The sequence below is a fragment of the Delphinus delphis genome, chromosome 3, assembly GCF_949987515.2.
Source record: "Delphinus delphis chromosome 3, mDelDel1.2, whole genome shotgun sequence".
Taxonomy (NCBI): domain Eukaryota; kingdom Metazoa; phylum Chordata; class Mammalia; order Artiodactyla; family Delphinidae; genus Delphinus; species Delphinus delphis.
Genome location: NC_082685.1, coordinates 127,052,888 through 127,072,858, shown reverse-complemented (window position 1 = coordinate 127,072,858; position 19,971 = coordinate 127,052,888). Strand labels below are relative to the sequence as shown.

The window sequence follows — 19,971 nt, the reverse complement described above, 5'->3', positions numbered from 1 at the left end:
ATTGTGTTTGAAACACACGAGGCAACGACCTTTCCACGCTTTATTATTACCAAACCAGAAGGAAAAGGGCCTTTCCACGCTTTATTTTTACCAAACCAGCAGTTAATTAGAAGAAAGTTTATATTTTATTGAGAGAAGATTTCTAATCCTACGAAGCTGTGAAAAGCATCAGAGGCCACAAAGTATCTGCTGCTTCTGAATATCACGCATTGCAAATTTCAGGATGGTAAGTGGCTGGATGAACTAGTGCTTTGAAGAGACACCATGGTCTGAGGCTTACTTCCTGAATGTTGTGCAAACTTTTTGATCTTCTGTGCTTCACTCTCTCTGGCTATAAAACCAGAAAGACATTCTCCTCTGGAGTTTGTCAGTAGGATTAAGATAGTGGTATTGTGAAATCCTGGTGTCTTTCTTCCCTTAGACTCAAAACTATCACCCATTCATCACCATCTTTGATCCACCTCTTTTAAAATTAGAGAGTCATTAGAGAACAAGTATGTTCTTATTTTTAATATGCACATAAAAATGCTACTGGGAGCCCAACACAAAAAATGCATTTAGAAGCATAAAAATGCTTCTGGGAGCCCTGCTTGACAACACCCAGGAATTCGCCCCAGGAGGAACTTTTCTACTCACCACTCTTTACTCCCATGTTCACAGAAGTACAGACATAGAAAATAAACAAACAAATACATACACAATGTACTTGATCTTGTAAAAGCTAACATTTATACATATACTGAATATAAAACACATATTAACTGTAGAAACTTCGGGAAATACAGAAAAATTTTAAGAGCCATCCAAAGATAACTGTTGTAATGATTTGTTTTTTTCCAAAAAAATAATGTGGGCTCTGAGAAAATGTAAATGTCACATTTAAGAATATAATGAGGCTTTTAAAATTACTGTTGAAGGAGGTATTATGATTTCCATAAACTTCTAGTAAACAAAATACTACTAAAACAAAACACAAATGAAAAACTCTGCTTCATCGGTAGCAGATTCACCTGAGGATATGGCTTCTCTGCATTGCTTGGCCTTTTAGTTTAGAACTAGCTCCACTGTAAGTAAAAAGAATTAACTAGTCCTTTCGCCTTATGGAACCCCAGGGACTGAAGTTCCTATAACACAAAGCCAACCTCAGCCATACCTGAAAGTGATCTTCCTCTTTGATGCTACTGCCACTTAGAATTAAAGTAATCCCTTTAACACAAAAGCTTGGTCCTGTGGTCAAAATCACAACTACAGAAACTTGCATTTTGGAAAGAATGTCCAGCAACATTTTACTGAGAACTAAAAATAATGTACATTAATATAAGATCAAAACTAAAGCAGTTCAGTATTGTGTACAGTAGTATCTTTCAATTTGAAATTTTTCAATGTCAAATTCCAAGCCATTTGTGCATGTCTGTATACACAACTCTGATAGTTTATCGATAATGCTAACTAGTTATCAATCATCAGGTTGAAATGATTACCCTCACTTGAAGATCACCTTTGTGTTTATATTCCAAATCAGCACCAAAAGAAGAAACCAAATTACAGCCCTTTCCCCAGTTTTAACAGACAAATAAACTAATACTTATTCTACAAAAACAGGTGACTGAAGTCATCCAAGTTCTTAACTTTATGAGGAAACAGCTTTCTTTGTCCTTGAATTGTAATTTCCTAATAGGCTTGAGTGGTAACTAATCCTGGCATCCCTTTCACTGATGCCCAGGAAAGTCACTCAATGTTTTGTTTATTTCAGCTCTGGGGGCCCTTTTAATATGTTCCCAGTATTTTTTATTTCTTAAATGGGCTTTCAATATAATTATTTTAAAAAATCAGAGTACAAATATCCAACAAACTGATAAATAATAATGGTATTACTTTCAAACAGTTATAATTTTTATAAAACAATAATGATAACCAATATTTATCAAATGGTTACTCTGTGCCAGGAACTGTGCAAAGCACATTTCACTGATTATCTCCTATTTAATTTTTTTTGTACATGAGGAATGGAAGGCCCAAGAAGGACAAAAAAAATCACCACGCCCATGGCGTGATGGGGTCAGGATTCAAAGGCAGGCAATATGACTCTGGTGGGTCTGTGCTTAAACACTGTGCAATTCTGCACCAGTAATGGCATTTATCAATGCCAAAAGCACATCCCAAACAATGCCTAATCTCTAGGCATTTTCCATTTCATAAAGATGATATGTACCATAAAGACAACAAATGGAAGAGTTAACATATAAATGCAAAAAAAATTAAAACAAAAAAATTACTAAAATGACTTACAAAACTAAACAATCTCTACCCACCTGCTGATTTTCATGTCCTTCTACCCTAAGCTAAAATAATAAAATGAAATAAAATAATTTTTGGTTTCCTACTGAGGTGATAATTCTGGCTGAGAGTTTAATATCATATGTCCATATTCAGGGTGTAGCAAGACTACATGCATATCATATGTAACAAAGGCCTCTGGAGATGGCATTTATGTGCATATATACATGTATATGTAAACATCTACATATAAATGTATTTATGTATATATTGTGTGTGCATGTGAGTATAATCCTAGGGAAAGCATTTTGATTTTCTGCCTCTGTATTTCAAATGGGGTGGGAGGGAGATAAAGGTACTGTACCCACCACCATACTTACCCGCATAAAGAAAATTTACTATATTATTTTGCTATATTTTTACTATATTTTATATTTACTCAGTATAAAAACCCTTCAAAGACCAACTGCTCTGCAAATATTACATTTTAAGGTATACTTCCTAAGATTAAAAACATATCATGGGGGGACTTCCCTGGTGGTACAGTGGTTAAGACTTCGCCTTCCAATGCAGGGGGTGCAGGTTCGATCCCTGGTCAGGGAGATAGGATCCCTCATGCCTTGTGGCCAAAAAACCAAAACATAAAACAGAAGCAATATTGTAACAAATTCAATAAAGATTTTTAAAATGGTCCACATCAAAAAAAATCTAAAAAAAAAAAAATCATGTGTCAATGCAAGTTCATCAATTATAACGGATGAACCACTCTGTTATGGGGGCAGAAAGTATATGGGAAATCTCTATACCTTCGTCTTAATTTTGCTGTGAAACTAGAAATGCTGTCTGAAGTCTTAAAAAATTAAAAAGACAAAAATATATCGTATAACTTTAGAAAGGGATGTGACCTTGGAAGTTATTTAGTCTTCTGAAATCTAAATCATTTGCTCACTTCTTAATTCACAGTTTTAATAATTAAGGCCTTGGCCTGATATTTGACCAAAAACATTCTAAAAACAAAACCCTCAGTTTTTGTCCCATGTGTGCTCATATCACATACACTGATGAGAAAGTAAATGAAATTGGAGCTAATGCAACATAAGCAAAAATTCTCTAGTGTGAAGTGTAATCTCTTCTTTATTTGTCATAAAACAAAAATTTAGGCTTCGTTAGAGAACGTACATGATGCCAATAAATGGCCTCAAATTTGTTAGTTAAATGATGGCATGAAAGGTCATCTGTTCTCAGAATTATTCAGCAAAAGATTTTCCAGTTGTAAGAAGTTAAGTGTTTTGCACATGTAGAGACACACTTGCTAAGCCTATTTATTTTGTTTAATAAAAGCTAATACAAGAAAGGGGTCCTTCTAGGCATGTTGATGTCACAAATTATTGTCACAGAAGTTTGATGACTGACCTCCATGGGCGGGGGGAGGGGGAAGGAGGACGGGGAAAGGACCAAGTACACAGCAATCTTTCACAAGTGCCCTCACTCTGTTGTAGGAACAGGTTCTTCTTTTCTAGTTTATCTTATTTGACAGGCCCGTTCTTACCGTCAGTGGCTCTGCCTTCTTGGTTTTTCTCTAGGATGGGTTCCCAGGGAAAAGATTTATGGGTAGCTAGAACAACAATTTTTTAAGATTTGCATGAGGTAAAATGATTCAGGAGATTAAAAGGAAGGGTGTGATCAAATGGGGAGAGGAGTGACAGCAGTATGTCTTCTGCATGCCTACTATTACCAGACCCTGCTCTACTAACACGGTATTTAATTCTGATGCCTCTGCACTAAATGGTTGCTCATATTCCCATCCTAAGATAAGGAACTGGTTTCTGAGAACTTAAGTAACTCATCGGTGGTCATGCCCTTGGCAAGTGGCAGAGTTCAGTGGTTTCCAAATGCCAGGCTGAGACCTGGTACTGGCCCAAGAGAATGCTCATTGGTTCTTGTGAAGGTGAGAATAAACATGAAACATGGAGTAAGGATTTTTAAAAAGTCATATTAAAAAACAAAAGCTAACCATATTCCTTTGGAAAACTCTCCTTTATTCTGAGAATATGTGCCACTCCCTTTGTAAAGAATTCTAGCGAAATGCCTTTGGAAAATAAAATGATTGTGTGTATCGACGGGAATTTCCTTGTTAAATAAATAAAGTCATTTATCTGGCAAAGTAAGCACTTAGTAACCCTGGGTCAGTCCCCCAGATGGTTTTTGAAGTCTTCGTGAGTCATGAAATCCCAAGGCATGAAAATGAGCAGTGGAGCTGGATTTAAACCCAGGCTTTAAATACCGTTTCGCTTCTACTGCATCATGCTGCTTTCTGCAGGCACAAACGGATTCAGGCTATTCTGAAGCCCCATAAAAGTACATACTCTAGACTCTAGAACATCACGGTCAAACAAAAGTTTTTGCTGTGATGGAAATGTTCTCTCTCTGTGCTGTCTAATACTGTATCCACTAGCCACCGTTACTACTTAGCATTGAAAATGTGGCTAGTGCAAGTGAGGAACTGAATGCCACTTTTACTTAATTTTAATTAATTTAAATTAAGAGAAAGTCACCTGGGGTAGTGGCTATCATCTTGACCAGTGCAGCTCTTGAGCAATCTTTACAAAACTTCAGTTTTAAGTTTGCCAAGGGAAGACAATGTTTTATATAACTGAAAAAAACAAAAATCTACTCTAAGCTTGGGGGCAGAAGAGCATTGATATATTAACGTAACAAAAATACTTGATTGTTTGGCAAAGACCCTAAGTGGAAAGATTTGCCCAAATGGCCATCAAGATTCTCCACCCCTGAAAGGGAAATAAAGATTTTAGTTTAATTGCTTTGCTTATTATACTCTCACCTAGAGGCTACTGTGCCGGCCAGCAAATGCCAAAAAGTATGGTCTAGCAGCAGCTGCTGATCGAAATCAGTATGTTCAGGGTCAAGATACCTGGATTCTAATTCATGGCGTGCATGTGTGTGCATATGCAAGACACATTTTTGAGCAGAATTTTGTATTTCTGAAACTGAGTTAATATTTTCCATTGTTTCCTTACATGATTGTTTTGAGGATCAAGTATTAAACTTCAGAGGAGAATTCTACGTCAGCTATAAAGATTATACAGACTTCAGGCAATTTTAAGAATATATTCCTTTCTATATACATCACTTCCCAAAGAGTGTACCGAAACTTAGAGCCACAAAGGGCAAAACATGGTGGACCTTGTAAATATCCTGAACTTAAACTGATGTCTTCGAGGTTTGTTCATGAACCTTTAAGACATCCTTTCACCACTTTCAAAGTGCTTTGGTGTTTGGAGTGCTGGGTTATAGATAAGCTGTCTGTCTGGGAAACATCAGGTTCCTTTCCTGGATAAATATAGTACAAGATGGGCTACCTTTAAACAAATGTAAAACAAACAAACAAACAAACAAAAAACACCAAGAAATAGTGAAACATGTAGGAAATTTTATCTAATCTCTATAGTAGGTGGGAGAAATGAATGGAAACTCAATGTATTGAAGATAAATAATGAGCATGAAAAGACATAAAACAAAAGTGTGCTGTCAACACATGGAATTAACTCCGTGATTTGATGCAAAAGAGTTCTTTTTACCAACTGCCTTCTTTTTTAGCTTCTGTAAAAATGTACTCATAATTGAAAATAACAGTGATTGAATGAAAGTTTTATTGCACTTTTTTAAAGATCACCACAGGAACCTTTAGATAACACATAAATCATAATGCTTGTTTTCTGATTTTCCTGGCAAAAAAACCAAAAATCAAACAAAGGAACAAAAAATAACCAGCCAAACAAACAAAACTGGCCCTGGTGGATAGAACAAATTCAGTCTGGAGTTCTCTAAGTCCCAAAGGAGGAATCGATGTTGAGACACGGAAACATGAGATCTGCATGTGGCCCTGTTCTCCCTGGAAAGAAAACTAGGAGCTAAAAGGGCTTGGTCTTGAGATCATTCATAACACTTACTAGCAGGCAACATCATGCACTGAACTGCTTAAATGATTTTCTGTCACAGTGTTGACTCCCACATTTGCAGAGATGTAAACAGATGTCCTTTCTTTTTCTGCTTTTTTCAAAATTAATTTTTATTGGAGTATAGTTGGTTTACAATGTTGTGTTAGTTTCTGCTGTACAGCAAAGTGAATCAGTTATATGTATACATATATCCCCTCTTTTTTTTAGATTTCCTTCCCATTTAGGTCACCAAAGAGCATTGAGTAGAGTTCCCTGTGCTACACAGTAGGTTCTCATTAGTTATCTATTTTATACGTAGTAGTGTATATATGTCAATCCCAATCTCCCAATTCATCCCACTCCCTCGGTACCTATAAGTTTGTTGTCTACATCTGTGTCTCTATTTCTGCTTTGCAAATAAGTTTATCTGTACCATTTTTCTGTATTCCACATATAAGCGATATTATACGATATTTATTTTTCTCTTTCTGACTTACTTCACTCTGTATGACAGTCTCTAGGTCTATCCACGTCTATGCAAATGGCACTATTTTCTTCCTTTTTATGGCTGAGTAACATTCCATTGCATATATGTACCACATCTTCTTTATCTATTCCTCTGTTGATGGACATCTAGGTTGCTTCCATGTCTTGGCTATTGTAAATACTGCTGCAATGAACATTGGGGTGCATGTCTCTTTTTGAATTATGGTTTTCTCCAGGTATAAGCCTAGGAGTGGGATTGCTGGATCATATGGTAGTTCTATTTTTAGTTTTTTGAGGAACCTCCATACTGTTCTCCATAGTGGTTGTATCAATTTACATTCCCACCAACAGAGTAGGAGGGTTCCTTTTTCTCCAAACCCTCTCTAGTATTTATTGTTTGTAGATTTTTTGATGATGGCCATTCTGACTGGTGTGAGGTGATATCTCGTTGTAGTTTTGATTTGCATTTCTCCAATAATTAGTGATGTTGAGCATCTTTTCATGTGTTTATTGGCCATCCGTATGTCTTCTTTGGAGAAATGTCTATTTAGATGTTCCCCCCATTTTTTGATTGGCTTATTTGGTTTTATTTGAAAATACTTAGGAATAAACCTACCTAAGGAGGCAAAAACCTGTACTCAGAAAACTATAAGATACTGATGAAAGAAATCAAAGACAGCACAGATGGAGAGATACACCATGTTCTTGGATTGGAAGAATCAATATTGTGAAAATGACTATATTCCCAAAGCAATCTACAGATTCAATGCAATCCCTATCAAATTACCAATGGCATTTTTCACAGAATGAGAACAAAATTTTTTACAATTTGTATGGAAACACAAAAGACCCTGAATAGCCAAAGCAATCGTGAGAAAGAAAAACGGAGCTGGAGGAATCACGTTCTCTGACTTCTGACTATACTACAAAGCTACAGTAATCAGGACAGTATGGGACTGGCACAAAAACAGAAATATAGATCAAAGGAACAGGATAGAAAGCCCAGAGATAAACCCACACACCTATGGTCACCTAATCTATGACAAAGGAGGCAAGGATATCCAATGGAGGAAAGACAGCCCCTTCAACAAGTGGTGCTGGGAAAACTGGACAGCTACATGTAAAAGAATGAAATTACAACACTCCTTAACACCATACACAAAAATAAACTCAAAATGGATCAAAGACCTAAATGTAAGGCTGGGCACTATAAAACTCTTAGAGGAAAATAGAGGCAGAACACTCTTTGACATACATTGCAGCAAGATCTTTTTTGATCCACCACCCAGGGTAATGAAAATTAAAACAAAAATAAACAAATGGGATCTAATTAAACTTAAAAGCTTTTGCATGGCAAAGGAAACCATAAACAAAACAAAAAGACAACCCTCAGAATGGGAGAAAATGTTTGCAAATGAAGCTACCGACAAGGGATTAATCTCCAAAATATACAAACAGTTCATGCAGCTCTTTTTCTGCTTTTAACTCTTCTACTTCCATTGACAGGTTGTAGGAGTTAAGGTCTTACATATGTCTAGACATAACTATCCAGTAGTCAATGACAACAAATTTTTCTTCATCCAAGATTAAGAAAACCCTGAAGTCTCAAGACAATGAATGGGAAGCTGACACAAAGCTTGAGAGAAACCGCAATAGGCGGATGGAATAATTGGGGATATTTCTTCAGTGAATCTCACCTCAACCATGCCACAAAGTGCCAGGAATCTGATAGCAAAGCCCAGTGTTCGATATTCTTGACTTGCCTTTTTCTGAAGAAAAACCACAGGCATGGTTGAAGGCTTTCTTCATATTTGTAAATAGCATATCTTTAAATTTTCATCTTACAGGGATTTAGTAAGGATGATTTACTAACAATCCCTGGTATATCTTATCTCAAGAAGCACATCACATAAATGTTCCAGTAGTGTGATTATTTTTCCTTATATGGCTCATACAACTGTACAGGAGACACTGAGAAAAATTCACTAAGGATCTAAGAATGTCAAACAAAATCAATAGCTAAAGTGATTGATGTATTAGTGGAAACAGGGATTTACATAGGAATATCAATATTGACTGGGTAAATGTCCTTTTCTATCTGGGTAAGTATCTAGAATTTTTTTTAAATGACAGGAATGCATCATCCAAACAAAATTTTTGTCTTGTTTCCATGGGTCTATGGTGTCTTCAAATGATACCCAGACATGAAGTAGGTACTGTCAATATTTGCTGAGTGAAAGCATGACACTCTCATTCAAAAATGCAGCCAATCAATATACTTATTTAGAATGTGGTAGAAGACACAGATTACCTCCATTGGAAATCAGCTTTCTCCTTTCTCCTGACCTGTCACCATTCGCTCCATTCCCACCACCTACTACCAAGATTTAAAGTTCAGAAAATTTTCATTTTATAACACTAGAGCATGGTTTTGACTTTAGTCTCCTTTAGTACATGGAGGAAAGAGCATTGGGATTAAAAAAAGCAAGTGAGAGTCCCCAGGCACGGTATCTATAACTGACAGAACTAGATCCTCTTGTGTAATGGCCATTTGTTCATTACAAGAAGCAGGAAAAGCTCATAATTTTCAACTTGGTTCATTCATCTAGGGTCACACTGCACTGAGAGCACTATGCAGGTTACTGTGCTTTTTTCATTGAAGACGGTTTTCAAATGTTCCTAATTTTAGTTGCATAGTTAATTTTATTCATACTTTGCTCTTAGAGATGATGTTCTTTGTATACACTGCATAATAAGCCAGCTCTTCCTTGATCAAGGTTGATATGAGTTTGCTCTCTAGCAGGGATTTGATCTCACAAAATTATGGAGTAATCACTTTTATTATTAAGCTACCATTCTCCCACATTTTTTTAAAAAGCAGATGTTACCCTGTGTAAAGTATTAAGTCTGAGGTAAAAGCATAACTGCATAGTCAATCATTTACAAGTTTAAATAGTTTACCTTCACAGTGCCTTTTTTTCTAAAGTTACGGGAGTTGAGAAACACTCAGGTGACTATTTTTCTGTTTTTTTTCTTTTTTCACAATTAAAACTAGAGTCCAAACACTGAGGAGCATACTGGGTATGAAGGAAATTCAGAAAAGGAAATTGGATGCTAAATATTAGGGCAAACTCTCCTAAAGACGTAATAGCATTTTAGTAACCTTAGCATGAAAATAATGAGTTACTGGTAAGTTTTGTCAATCTCAATTTCTTTTTCCCTCTGCCTTAAGAACTTTTCATAACTAATATTTATCTCTTCATGTCCCCTAAGACCTCAGGATATATCACTTTGGCAGTGATAAGCAAGGGATATTAGAACACATAATTAATTTGTTGTTTTAAAAGACTGGAGCATAGCACAATGATACTAAACAAATGCTGTGGTAATGCATTAAAATCCACTATTTTTACCTTGTGTCATTAACAAACATGCTCATTCAAAATGTCAGAATATTAGAGCTTCCTTTTTATGATTTTTTAAGTATGAGATTAGAAATATAAAATGTGTATTCAGCTGCTATTTTTAATTCCTTAATTCAAAAATTGAATAAGCATGTTTACCTAATTTATAAGTATTTTTTTAACCATTTATGGCCCTCCTGTTTTTTGAGCTAGAAATAAAACGGCCCCAGGGACTGAACAGAGAAGTGGAATTTTTAAAACAACAGAAAGATGAGAAAAGGTAGCACAACTAGTAGTAGTACTGTAATAGCCAATGACCTTAGAATATTCTGTCAATAGACTTCTTGGGATTTAATGGCTAGTGTAAGTTTAGTGTCTGTATCAATACTTAATAATAATAATAATAATAGTACTAGTAGTAACTTGCCAACCCTCAAGGAGTGGAAGAAAAATCCTAGTTTATCTGGCTCACTACCAAAATGATATCACTCTTGATAATAATGAATTATTTGTCTACCTGGGGTCCTAACAGAATTAAGGATAGGATAAATTCTCAATTCTAGAGCTCATTCGGAAGTTCATGGCTTTCAAAATCTGCTGAATTTTTTCTTTCTCTTAACAAAATTTCTCTTCACACAAAGATTTGATTTAGCTCCAATCCTAAGGACACAAATAAACACCCTAATCCAGAGGTTCTCAAACTTCTTCAATTCATGATACTCTTAGCACCTCAGTAGTTTTTTACAGCACCTCACTGGCCAAAAGAAATAACTACCAGTGGCAATTCTTAAGAATTTAGTTCAAACGATTTAATAAGGTTTTGCCTCCACAACTGAGCACTCGTTGAGTCCTGCACAACTTCTCACTCCGGAATGAGCCTGGATGTTCTGCCTCCCTCACTTCCTGGTCCACGCTGATTTTTGTGCATTGCTTGCTTCTTATCACAGCAATTGTCAATAACCCAGTTTTGCAAAGATATGATGTCATGGAAAGAAAAGGAATGATCTAAAGTTGAAACTGGGAACTATTTCAAGCTATTAGTTCTCCAGGTGACTGACAGATGTTTCTGCGTTTAAATTTTCCCTGAAAATTTAAAATACCTCTGGAACCCCTGTGAGTTCCCTGTGGTGGTCCAGGGTACCTCAGCACATGTCCTGGCCCTAGTTTCATTACTCTTAAACCATTGAGTGAGGGGTGAGGACACTCCCTCAGTTGGGAAAACTCAGGAATTGAGGAAGGAATTATTTGATCACAGCACCTTTCTGTGTTTACATGATGGTAGAGGACTTTCAAATGGCAGATCAAGGTTAGAAAAGAGACAGATGCTCATCAGTGCTAATAAGATCTAAAAATATAGTTAGGTGGGGTTACAGACTTTTCATGTAGATCCAGTGAGGACTAGAACCTTTGTGGTGCAACATTTCTTTTTATTTTTATTTTCAGAGATGCCTTAGTAAGACTAATGAAGAATAATGTAACCTGCAATAGAATTGATGAATAGGTATATAAGCAATCATTCTTCCTTTTTCAAACTCAGGACTAGAGGCAATACCACCTTCTACCCCATAGTCATAGGAAGAGGCCAGGAACAGCTACAAACAAAAACTCACAAAGGCTCAAGAGGTGGTGAGGGACTTCCTAACTGCTAAAGAAAGGGTAGAAATTTGAGTTGGGGATGGGGGATAGTGTCTCCTAGCTGAAAGAATGCCCACATGGGGCACCCCAAAGCCTTGATAAATGAGGTCCTATCCTTCTGTATGGTGACGGGGACTAATTAGCTAGACTGCCAAGTGTGCCCCAGTTTTCTATGGTACATTGGGTCCGCTCACTTCCTCTTCATTGCCCCTTCCACGCCCTCCCCCGTATGTATCAGTATGTAGATATGAGTAAAGAGCAACTTGGATCATCTTTGGATTCTCTGTGTTAGTGTTTATTCAGCAGAAGACGGAGACTAGAGGTCCATTATCCAGATGAATTGAAACGTGTTTTCAACTGATGTGGTTTGACAGGCAGTTTGTATTCAATAAACTCATAGTTTTATGATTAAATTCTATTTGTTTTGTTACTGATAATTCTCCTGTTAATTTTCCCAGGGACTTGTATCTATGTATTTGTAAATACAAATAACATATCATTGAATGAAGTGCAGCAACAGAAGTAACTGTTATCCAGAAGTTAAAATAGTTTTAAATGCATTCTGAAGAATTTAAGAGGGAAAAAAACCTGCACATATTTAATGTAATTATCCATCTATTCTGTAATTTTCTTCATGTTTCTTCATGACAGCACTTGGGCAACCTTCTGTTATCTAGTTGTTTCTATTCCTATAAAATAATTTTTTACTCTTAATGATAGTTTTTTTTAAAAAAATACTAATTCTTTTTTATAAATTTATTTATTTATTTTTGGCTGTGTTGGGTCTTCGTTTCTGTGTGAGGGCTTTCTCTAGTTGCGGTGAGCGGGGGCTACTCTTCATCGTGGTGCGCGGGCCTCTCACTGTCGCGGCCTCTCTTGCTGCGGAGCACAGGCTCCAGACACGCAGGCTCAGTGGTTGTGGCTCACGGGCCCAGTGGCATGTGGGATCTTCCCAGACCAGGGCTCGAACCCGTGTCCCCTGCATTGGCAGGCAGATTCTCAACCACTGCACCACCAGGGAAGCCCTTAATGATAGTTTAAGTTTACTTTTCATGTATTTATTTCTTTACTGTACTCAAGCTAATCATTAAAATTATTTCTATTTCTTATTATTCTTAAGAATTAAGTTGCTTCTCGGGATTACATTTAACAAACTATGTAACAGTCTTCTGAGCAGAGGCTGCCAGGAACTTCTCTTCTGCCTTGTACAAGCTAATTTTTTTAGATGCTGAGTTTAGCCTAGTTCTATAGACTTGAGTCAGTTGCATATTTTCCAAGAGTCAGTTGCATATTTTCTTTATTACTTCTCTGACCAATGTGAGCTTGTATCTTCTTTTATTCTTAAACTATAAATGGAAACTAAATTTTCATAATGCCAAGTCATTCATTTGATCAACTGGATTTGGTGAACAGGTACTTCTGCTTCTCAGCAGTTTTGCCACAATAGTTCACAGCACTTTATGGCATTTGCAAATAATGTTCTCGTAGAAATGATCGAAATGTGTGTTGTGTTTTTCAAGAAGTTTAAGCTCTCAGGCCCTTGGGTCTCTCATCTGTAAAACAGCGTAATAATATCCCTCTGCATAGGACTGTGGAAGGTATCAAATGAGATTACAGATGTGAAATACTTAGAAGAATGAAGAGTCATGTCCACATGCAACGTATGCTGTGATTATTATTACTACCATTATTAGTCTTACTTTCTTCTTGTGCCTCAGCTATTTAATCAGTATCTATTTATAGAAGATAAGATAATGCCATCCTGTCTTATAGGAGGTAATTATCTTCCTTCTCTCTTTACCAACAAATTAAACAATTATATTTCAACTTAAAGAGCATTTAATGGTTTTCCAAAACACTTCATTCAAATAGATAATCACAAACTTTCATTGCTACTGTTTGTATTTGAAATTTCTAAGGGATTTTCTCAATAGGAAAACTTAACTAGAACAGTTAAGTATAAAATCATCAAAAGTGATTAAAATATATAATAATGTCATTCTCTATAAAGTGCAGTTGAATTAAAGACACCGAACAATCTTCCCAGCATTATCATGAACTAGGTAAGAAAATGGAGGTTTACATATGGCCACATGAAGAGAAAGGATAACACTTTATTTGTAGATGGAATGTATAGTATCAGATTGAAGACTGAAATGGTAGTTATTTATTCTATTCACCTTGCTTCTCATAGAAACATCTCCATAGTAGAAAGAATGCTTTTCAGGAGTCAGTTACTGTCAAAGGAAAACCGTATAGCTGCAATATAAATACCCAGGGGGAATGAGAAAGCTGAACATGTCAAGACATTATTTTTCAACAAAATATAGAGTTGCATCACGGTCTAATTAGATTTGTCACTCTTATGTGAGTCCAATCAGATAAAGGAACTCTTGAATAGGTAGAGGGAAAAATGAGGTCATCCTCGTAAGTTTACTTTGGAAAGAAAAGCACTATTTAGCTGTTAAATATGGTAGCCTTTTCATAAAATGCACGGATACACACTGGTATCCAAAAATCAATTTGCTATAATTTTAGAAAATACCAATAGAATACATAACTATGTAAAACAGAGTCTACTAAGTCACTGTGAGTTTGTCCCTGGCCTCTATCAAAAGCCCAGTTATTTCACATTTGATGAAGCTGGAGGAGATGACTTTCAACCTGGTCGTTCATCCATTCAACATTATATATAATTATCTATAGGGCTTTTCAGCATTTTTCTTTTCTACTCACCCCTATTCTGTTCTCTTTTTATAATTGCAGTGTGGCTCTATTAAGCTTTTTCCCCGTTCTCAAGCTACCCCATCACTCTTTCCTTTAATCATCGATGGCTATACTTTCTTTTTCTTTTTTTTTTTTTGCTTTAATTGAAGTGTAGTTGATTTACAATGCTGTGCCAATGTCTTCTGTACACCAGAGTGACTCAGTTATCCACATATATATGTTCTTTTTTTTATATACTTTCTACTTGCACGAAAAAGTAGAGATCAGAAGCCATCAATTCTCTAAACATTTCAGCCATCCATCTCCAAATTTATAGCTCCCCCTTTCACTTCTTTTTCTCATTGTTATAAAGAATGCAGTACTTGTCTCTACTACTTTTTCAAGGTTAGTCCCTTTACTTAGGCTCGTGATCATATGTTCATCAGCAGCTACAACTCCATACTTAACCTCTGCGTCCCTCAGCTTAAGTGTTCTGAATTCAAAAAAAATTTCCCTTGAACCTAATTCTCCCTCAAGCAGCTTTAGTTTTTCTTTTCCTCTTTAACTTACTAAACTTTTAAAGAGATGGTTGCACTTGCTGCTATCTCTACTTTCAATTCACTCCTTCACTAATTCTTCTATTACCCCACTAAGATGCTTCTCCCACTGTTCATCCCAAATCGAGTCATTACAGAAGGGAATTGGTTCTTCTAGTTTCCCCTCACCCTCTGCACTGTTGTTTCTGCTCTCTGTCCTTGTCCTTTAATTGTTGTCTTGTTTCTCCTAGAGTTCTGGCCTCAACGTGTAAAAGCCAAATTCATTATGTCATTATGTTGTCCACTCTATCCTGTGTTCCCATGTCAACATCACCATTCATTTACTTGTTCGGGGTCAAAACATCAACATTCTCTCTGATTCTCCTTGCCCACTGGCTATCTCCCAACATGCACACGCGCGCGCGCACACACACACACACACACACCATTCTGTAAGCCTATTGTTTCTTGCATCTGGACTAACCTCATCCTACCCCCAACTCCCTTGACCTGGGCCTCCATCATATTCAGCCTGCTTTGCTTCTATGAATTTCAACATGATCTATTTCCCTGTAATCACTTCATTCTATACAATCATTCAACAATAGAGTAATCAGAAGCAATAAAAACAAGAATGCGATCACGTGATCCCAGCTAAAAACCTGTGGCTCTGAGGTCCCATACGCTGTATTCCGACCTTCTTTTTCTCCTGCCACATTTCCCTACTCACACCAACCAGTCATTCCTTAACTGAGCCATGACTTCCCTCGTCCCACATTACCTAAATGTTGCCCCCTTCACCTGACTATCCCTGGCTGGCAAACTCTCCTTCGCTTCTCCTTTGCTCTCATAAATGCCTCAAGGATGGCGCTCACCAGATTTTATTCCAAAGGTCTAAAAGGTCAGCTCTTTTGCCCTGCCTCTCCCCCTACCCCCATGCAGACGGGGAGCTTTAAACACACCATAGCTTTTCAGTACGTATTTTTATTACATGTGAATGAATAAACAAATGTCTTAATTTTCAAACCTAAGAAAATGGGATAAAAATAACATAGAAATAAAGCCAATGGGAAAAGGAAGTTGTTTTGTAGTGAAGGAGAGTGGACACCATCAATACAATGAATTCATGCTGAATATGTACTAATTAGTGAGTGTGAAGGAACAGTTGAACGGGAAAGTCTAAATTTCCAGAAGGCAATTAGGGGCTACGGATCTGGAGCTCAACTGAGGTTGCAGGGCCAGAGATACTGAGCAGTAAGTCATCTGATGAAGGCTGATAGTCGAACATACATACAAAAGAGTTTTCTAAAGCAGAGCCCAGAGGGTCGGGCTATACTTTGGGGAAATGTGTTAAGGGGTGATAAGAGAAGCTGGTGAAGAAGAGGTCTGCAAGCAGTAGGGAAGAGAGCACACAACAGTGATGGCAGCTAGGAGATGAAATGCACCTTGTATTTCCTTTAATAACTGGCACCATGCCTTCTGCTTTATGGGTGGCCAATAAACATTACTTGAATTCATGGATTTTCAGAGGTCAGTATGATTTGAAGATAGATTTCAGAATATTAAGGCAACAACAACATATAAGGAAATATAGAGAACAGATGTAGATCTTGGGGTGGGCTTGGAAGGATGGGCAGAGATATGATTATGCAGAAGTTTTATTACCAAAAACAACAGATAAAAAAGGAGGGTAGATTGGATAGTTTTTGAAAGATGGTGGAGACCTGTGCATAGAGGTAGGTGATGAGATGCTTTTGCCTGTAGACCACAAGGACAGAAATTAGGACTTACATACTGTCTTTTTCACTAATTATTTGATCTAAAACGTGTCATTTCATAAGATTATTAGTTATCTGAGACAAGAACTCTGTCTTAGAGTTTTCTTCTCTCTCCTGCAGTTCTCAAAGACAGTTACACAATGTGAATTTCATAATTCAGAATTTGAATCAAAGTGATTGTACTTTAGCTGCTCATTCCTAGGGAGAAGACAATGTTGTCATTTTACAACCATTAATAAATGGCAACTAAGAGCCATAGGTTGGGAAGTGAGTAAAGCATAAGTCCATTTCTAGAATCCCACAGAGACCTATTAAGATACCTTGATGGTCTGTTAGAAAACCAAGAATAACAGTAGACCCTCGGGAACCCCACAGCTCCTCTAAGATGTACTGCAACCTGTGCTGAGTTTTTGAGATGGTGTCATGAGGAGATGGTGATGTTATCAGACAGTTGCCTAGATGCAGAGGAGGAAAGTAGACACTAACTCTACACAGAGGCAGAGTGACCACCAACGACAGTGCAGGTATTGAGTGAGAGTTAGACCCTATTTAGAAGCCTCCAGAAACTAGGAAACTAATGAACACTACAGTAAGCACAAGAAAATGAGCTAATGATGGTGTATGATCCGCGAACCTGCTTATCAGTTTTAATTACTTTCCAAGCTGTGGCATGTCTAAAATGATATTCAAGTCTGTCTAATGTTTTCTGTACTTGCCTCCCGTGATTACTATTCCCAAAATGGTTTAATTTAGGCAAACCTTCACAAAGATTTCAAATGAACTGGCAAACCAGGGCTAACATCTGCACAGTACGTCAATGGAGATATATTCAAAGGGCTCTATGTGCTAATATCACAGGGACTTGCAAACTGAGTTTAAAGCCTGTCAAAATATTCGAAAATATTCACATGGTTGGGTAGCTAAACTCAGGTCCTACATGAATATAAGCTAAAGTTTTAAGTGTAAATGTCTCCATTGCAAATTTAATTCTCTCTTTTCCCAGACAATGTATTCTCTGGGAAAATAAATGTTTCTTATCAAGAGTGACAGATTCAATCTACCATTTATCTTCAACTTGTATAATTTTAGCCACCATCCTTTTTAAATTAGAGAATGATGCAGTTGAACAAATATCATTGGTTTTATCAACTCTAGAGGGAAATTTACTTGATTTTTCTCTAAGCACGCCCTCTTCTCTTTGCTCCCCCTCACACTTACATGTCACTGGCAATGGAGGAGTTCCGGGACATAGACTTTGGCGAGAGGTCATAATCGCTGTCGGATCGATACAGAAAGGACTCCCGGCGTTGACTGTGGACAAAGTTTGCTTGGAGAATTAGCCCAGATCCCGGGCTGGTCATGGGATCCAAGGGACTCCGTCCAGAAGATGTGCCATTGTCCACATCGAAGCTGTCAATTAAGGAGAAAGAATGACATTGCTGTGAATTGCATGTTAATAGTTTAGTAAAGGGAGACTTCAGTTTAGGAACTGACAATAGGAAAACTTACAGCTGATTCCTGCTGTCAAAAAAAATGGTAATACCAAAATACACAAAAGAAAAAAAAAACACTGACTTTATATACTTGTCTTCCTACACCTTCGAGTACCTTGTTCACTGACCAAATACAAAATATATAGGTCTCTCTGAACTCAATTTCAGTTTACAAGGAGCCATTCTGCAAAGACTAGCTCTCCTAAGTACAGAATTCCTTTTACATAGTAATTCACTAAATATTTGGGTTCAGTTCAACAAGTGCCCATTACATGCCTAATATCCTTGATTCCCCAAACCTGGGCTTCTCGACTCCCACCTACACCTACCCAATCACTAATTTCTATTGTGGCCACTTTCCTCCATCCCCACTGCCAGTATACTAAGTTCAGGATTCTGTCAACTGTCACCTACATTATTATAAGAGCCTTTAAATTAGTCTCTTGAATCCATTTTCCACCTTGTATGATTCTTCTTAAAATCTAAACCTGACTGTGTTATTCATCAGTTCAAAACCTTACAGTGGCTCACTGTTGTCCTCAAGATAAAGTTCACATTTCTTGGCTGAACTGACAGAGTCTTAAGCATCTGTTCTCAAAGACAACGAATGCTTTTCGCAACCTCGATATGCAACACTCTTCCGTCGGGAACTTCATACTCCCCTCATATTGAACCACCACCTACTTGTATCAGACTCTCACTACCTAACCTTCTGCTCCCCAATTTCTCAACCCTCCAATCTCCTGCCTAATTGTTATTTATCCTTGAGGACTTAGCCTTCATCTGAAATGCTGCCCTGATACCCCAGAGCTTCATGAGATGCCCTTTCTCTGTGTTCCCAAGACTCTTTCCCACTCCCCACTGATAGCGTTTACAATGAGCTGGAAATAATTACCACTTGATCTCCATTCCTAGACTGTGAGCTCTCTGAGAAGGGAGATTCTGGGTGTTCTAAGCACTTCAGAAAATTTTTACTAAGTGGTTTGAATTAATGATCAAATGAATGAAAGACATGATACTTGGCAATACAGATTTTAGAGTTTGGGGGAAAAAAAGAACCATACATGCCATTCTTAACATCACAGTCTTTATAATCTAGATAAACTTTCTACAAAGAGCTTTTCTAGTCTAGCATCAACCAGTAGTAAAATAAAGTCAATTCTCATGTGTTCTTATAAAAGGAGGGTGATAGCTCAGGATAGCTCAGCAAGTATGTGGTTTAAAAAGTTGTTGAATGAAGTGAACAAATGAATTCAAGTTCAGTTGTTAACAACGTTTTTCCTATTACAACTTTTATCCAAACTATTAACTGGCTAATTTTAAAATATTCTTTTACTTTTTCTACTGGAGTTACTAATAAATAGTGTTATGACCCAAAGATTGGAGGCCAAACTGGAAGAATTACCCAGGGGCTTGATGTTTCATGAATCACCTATGAATCTATGACCAAAGTAGAACATTGACTCCAAATCAATCCGTCTAGTAAAAAAAAAAAGGGAAAACTCATAATCTAGCTTAGCCAGTCATAAACATGTTTTTCAATTTAAAATTTTCTTAGAATTTTGTCACTTTACAGATATATTCATTTGGTCCTTACAGGACATTGAGAGATTATCTACTTGAGCAGATTCATTTTACAGACAAGGATACCAGCTCCTAGAAAGGTTAATTGACCAAGTTACTGAGCTAACTGGATT

General features: G+C 37.0%; 1 protein-coding gene across 2 annotated transcripts in view; it reads right to left on the bottom strand.

Annotated features, from left to right (window-relative positions):
• The window catches only part of PDE4D (phosphodiesterase 4D), a 560,837-nt gene that overhangs the window by 206,800 nt on the left and 334,066 nt on the right, over nt 1-19,971 (bottom strand). For both annotated transcript variants that reach the window (XM_060009455.1, XM_060009457.1), the window contains exon 2: nt 18,000-18,191. In XM_060009455.1, the coding sequence (XP_059865438.1) occupies nt 18,000-18,191 (192 nt within the window). The remainder of the gene's footprint in view (nt 1-17,999; nt 18,192-19,971) is intronic.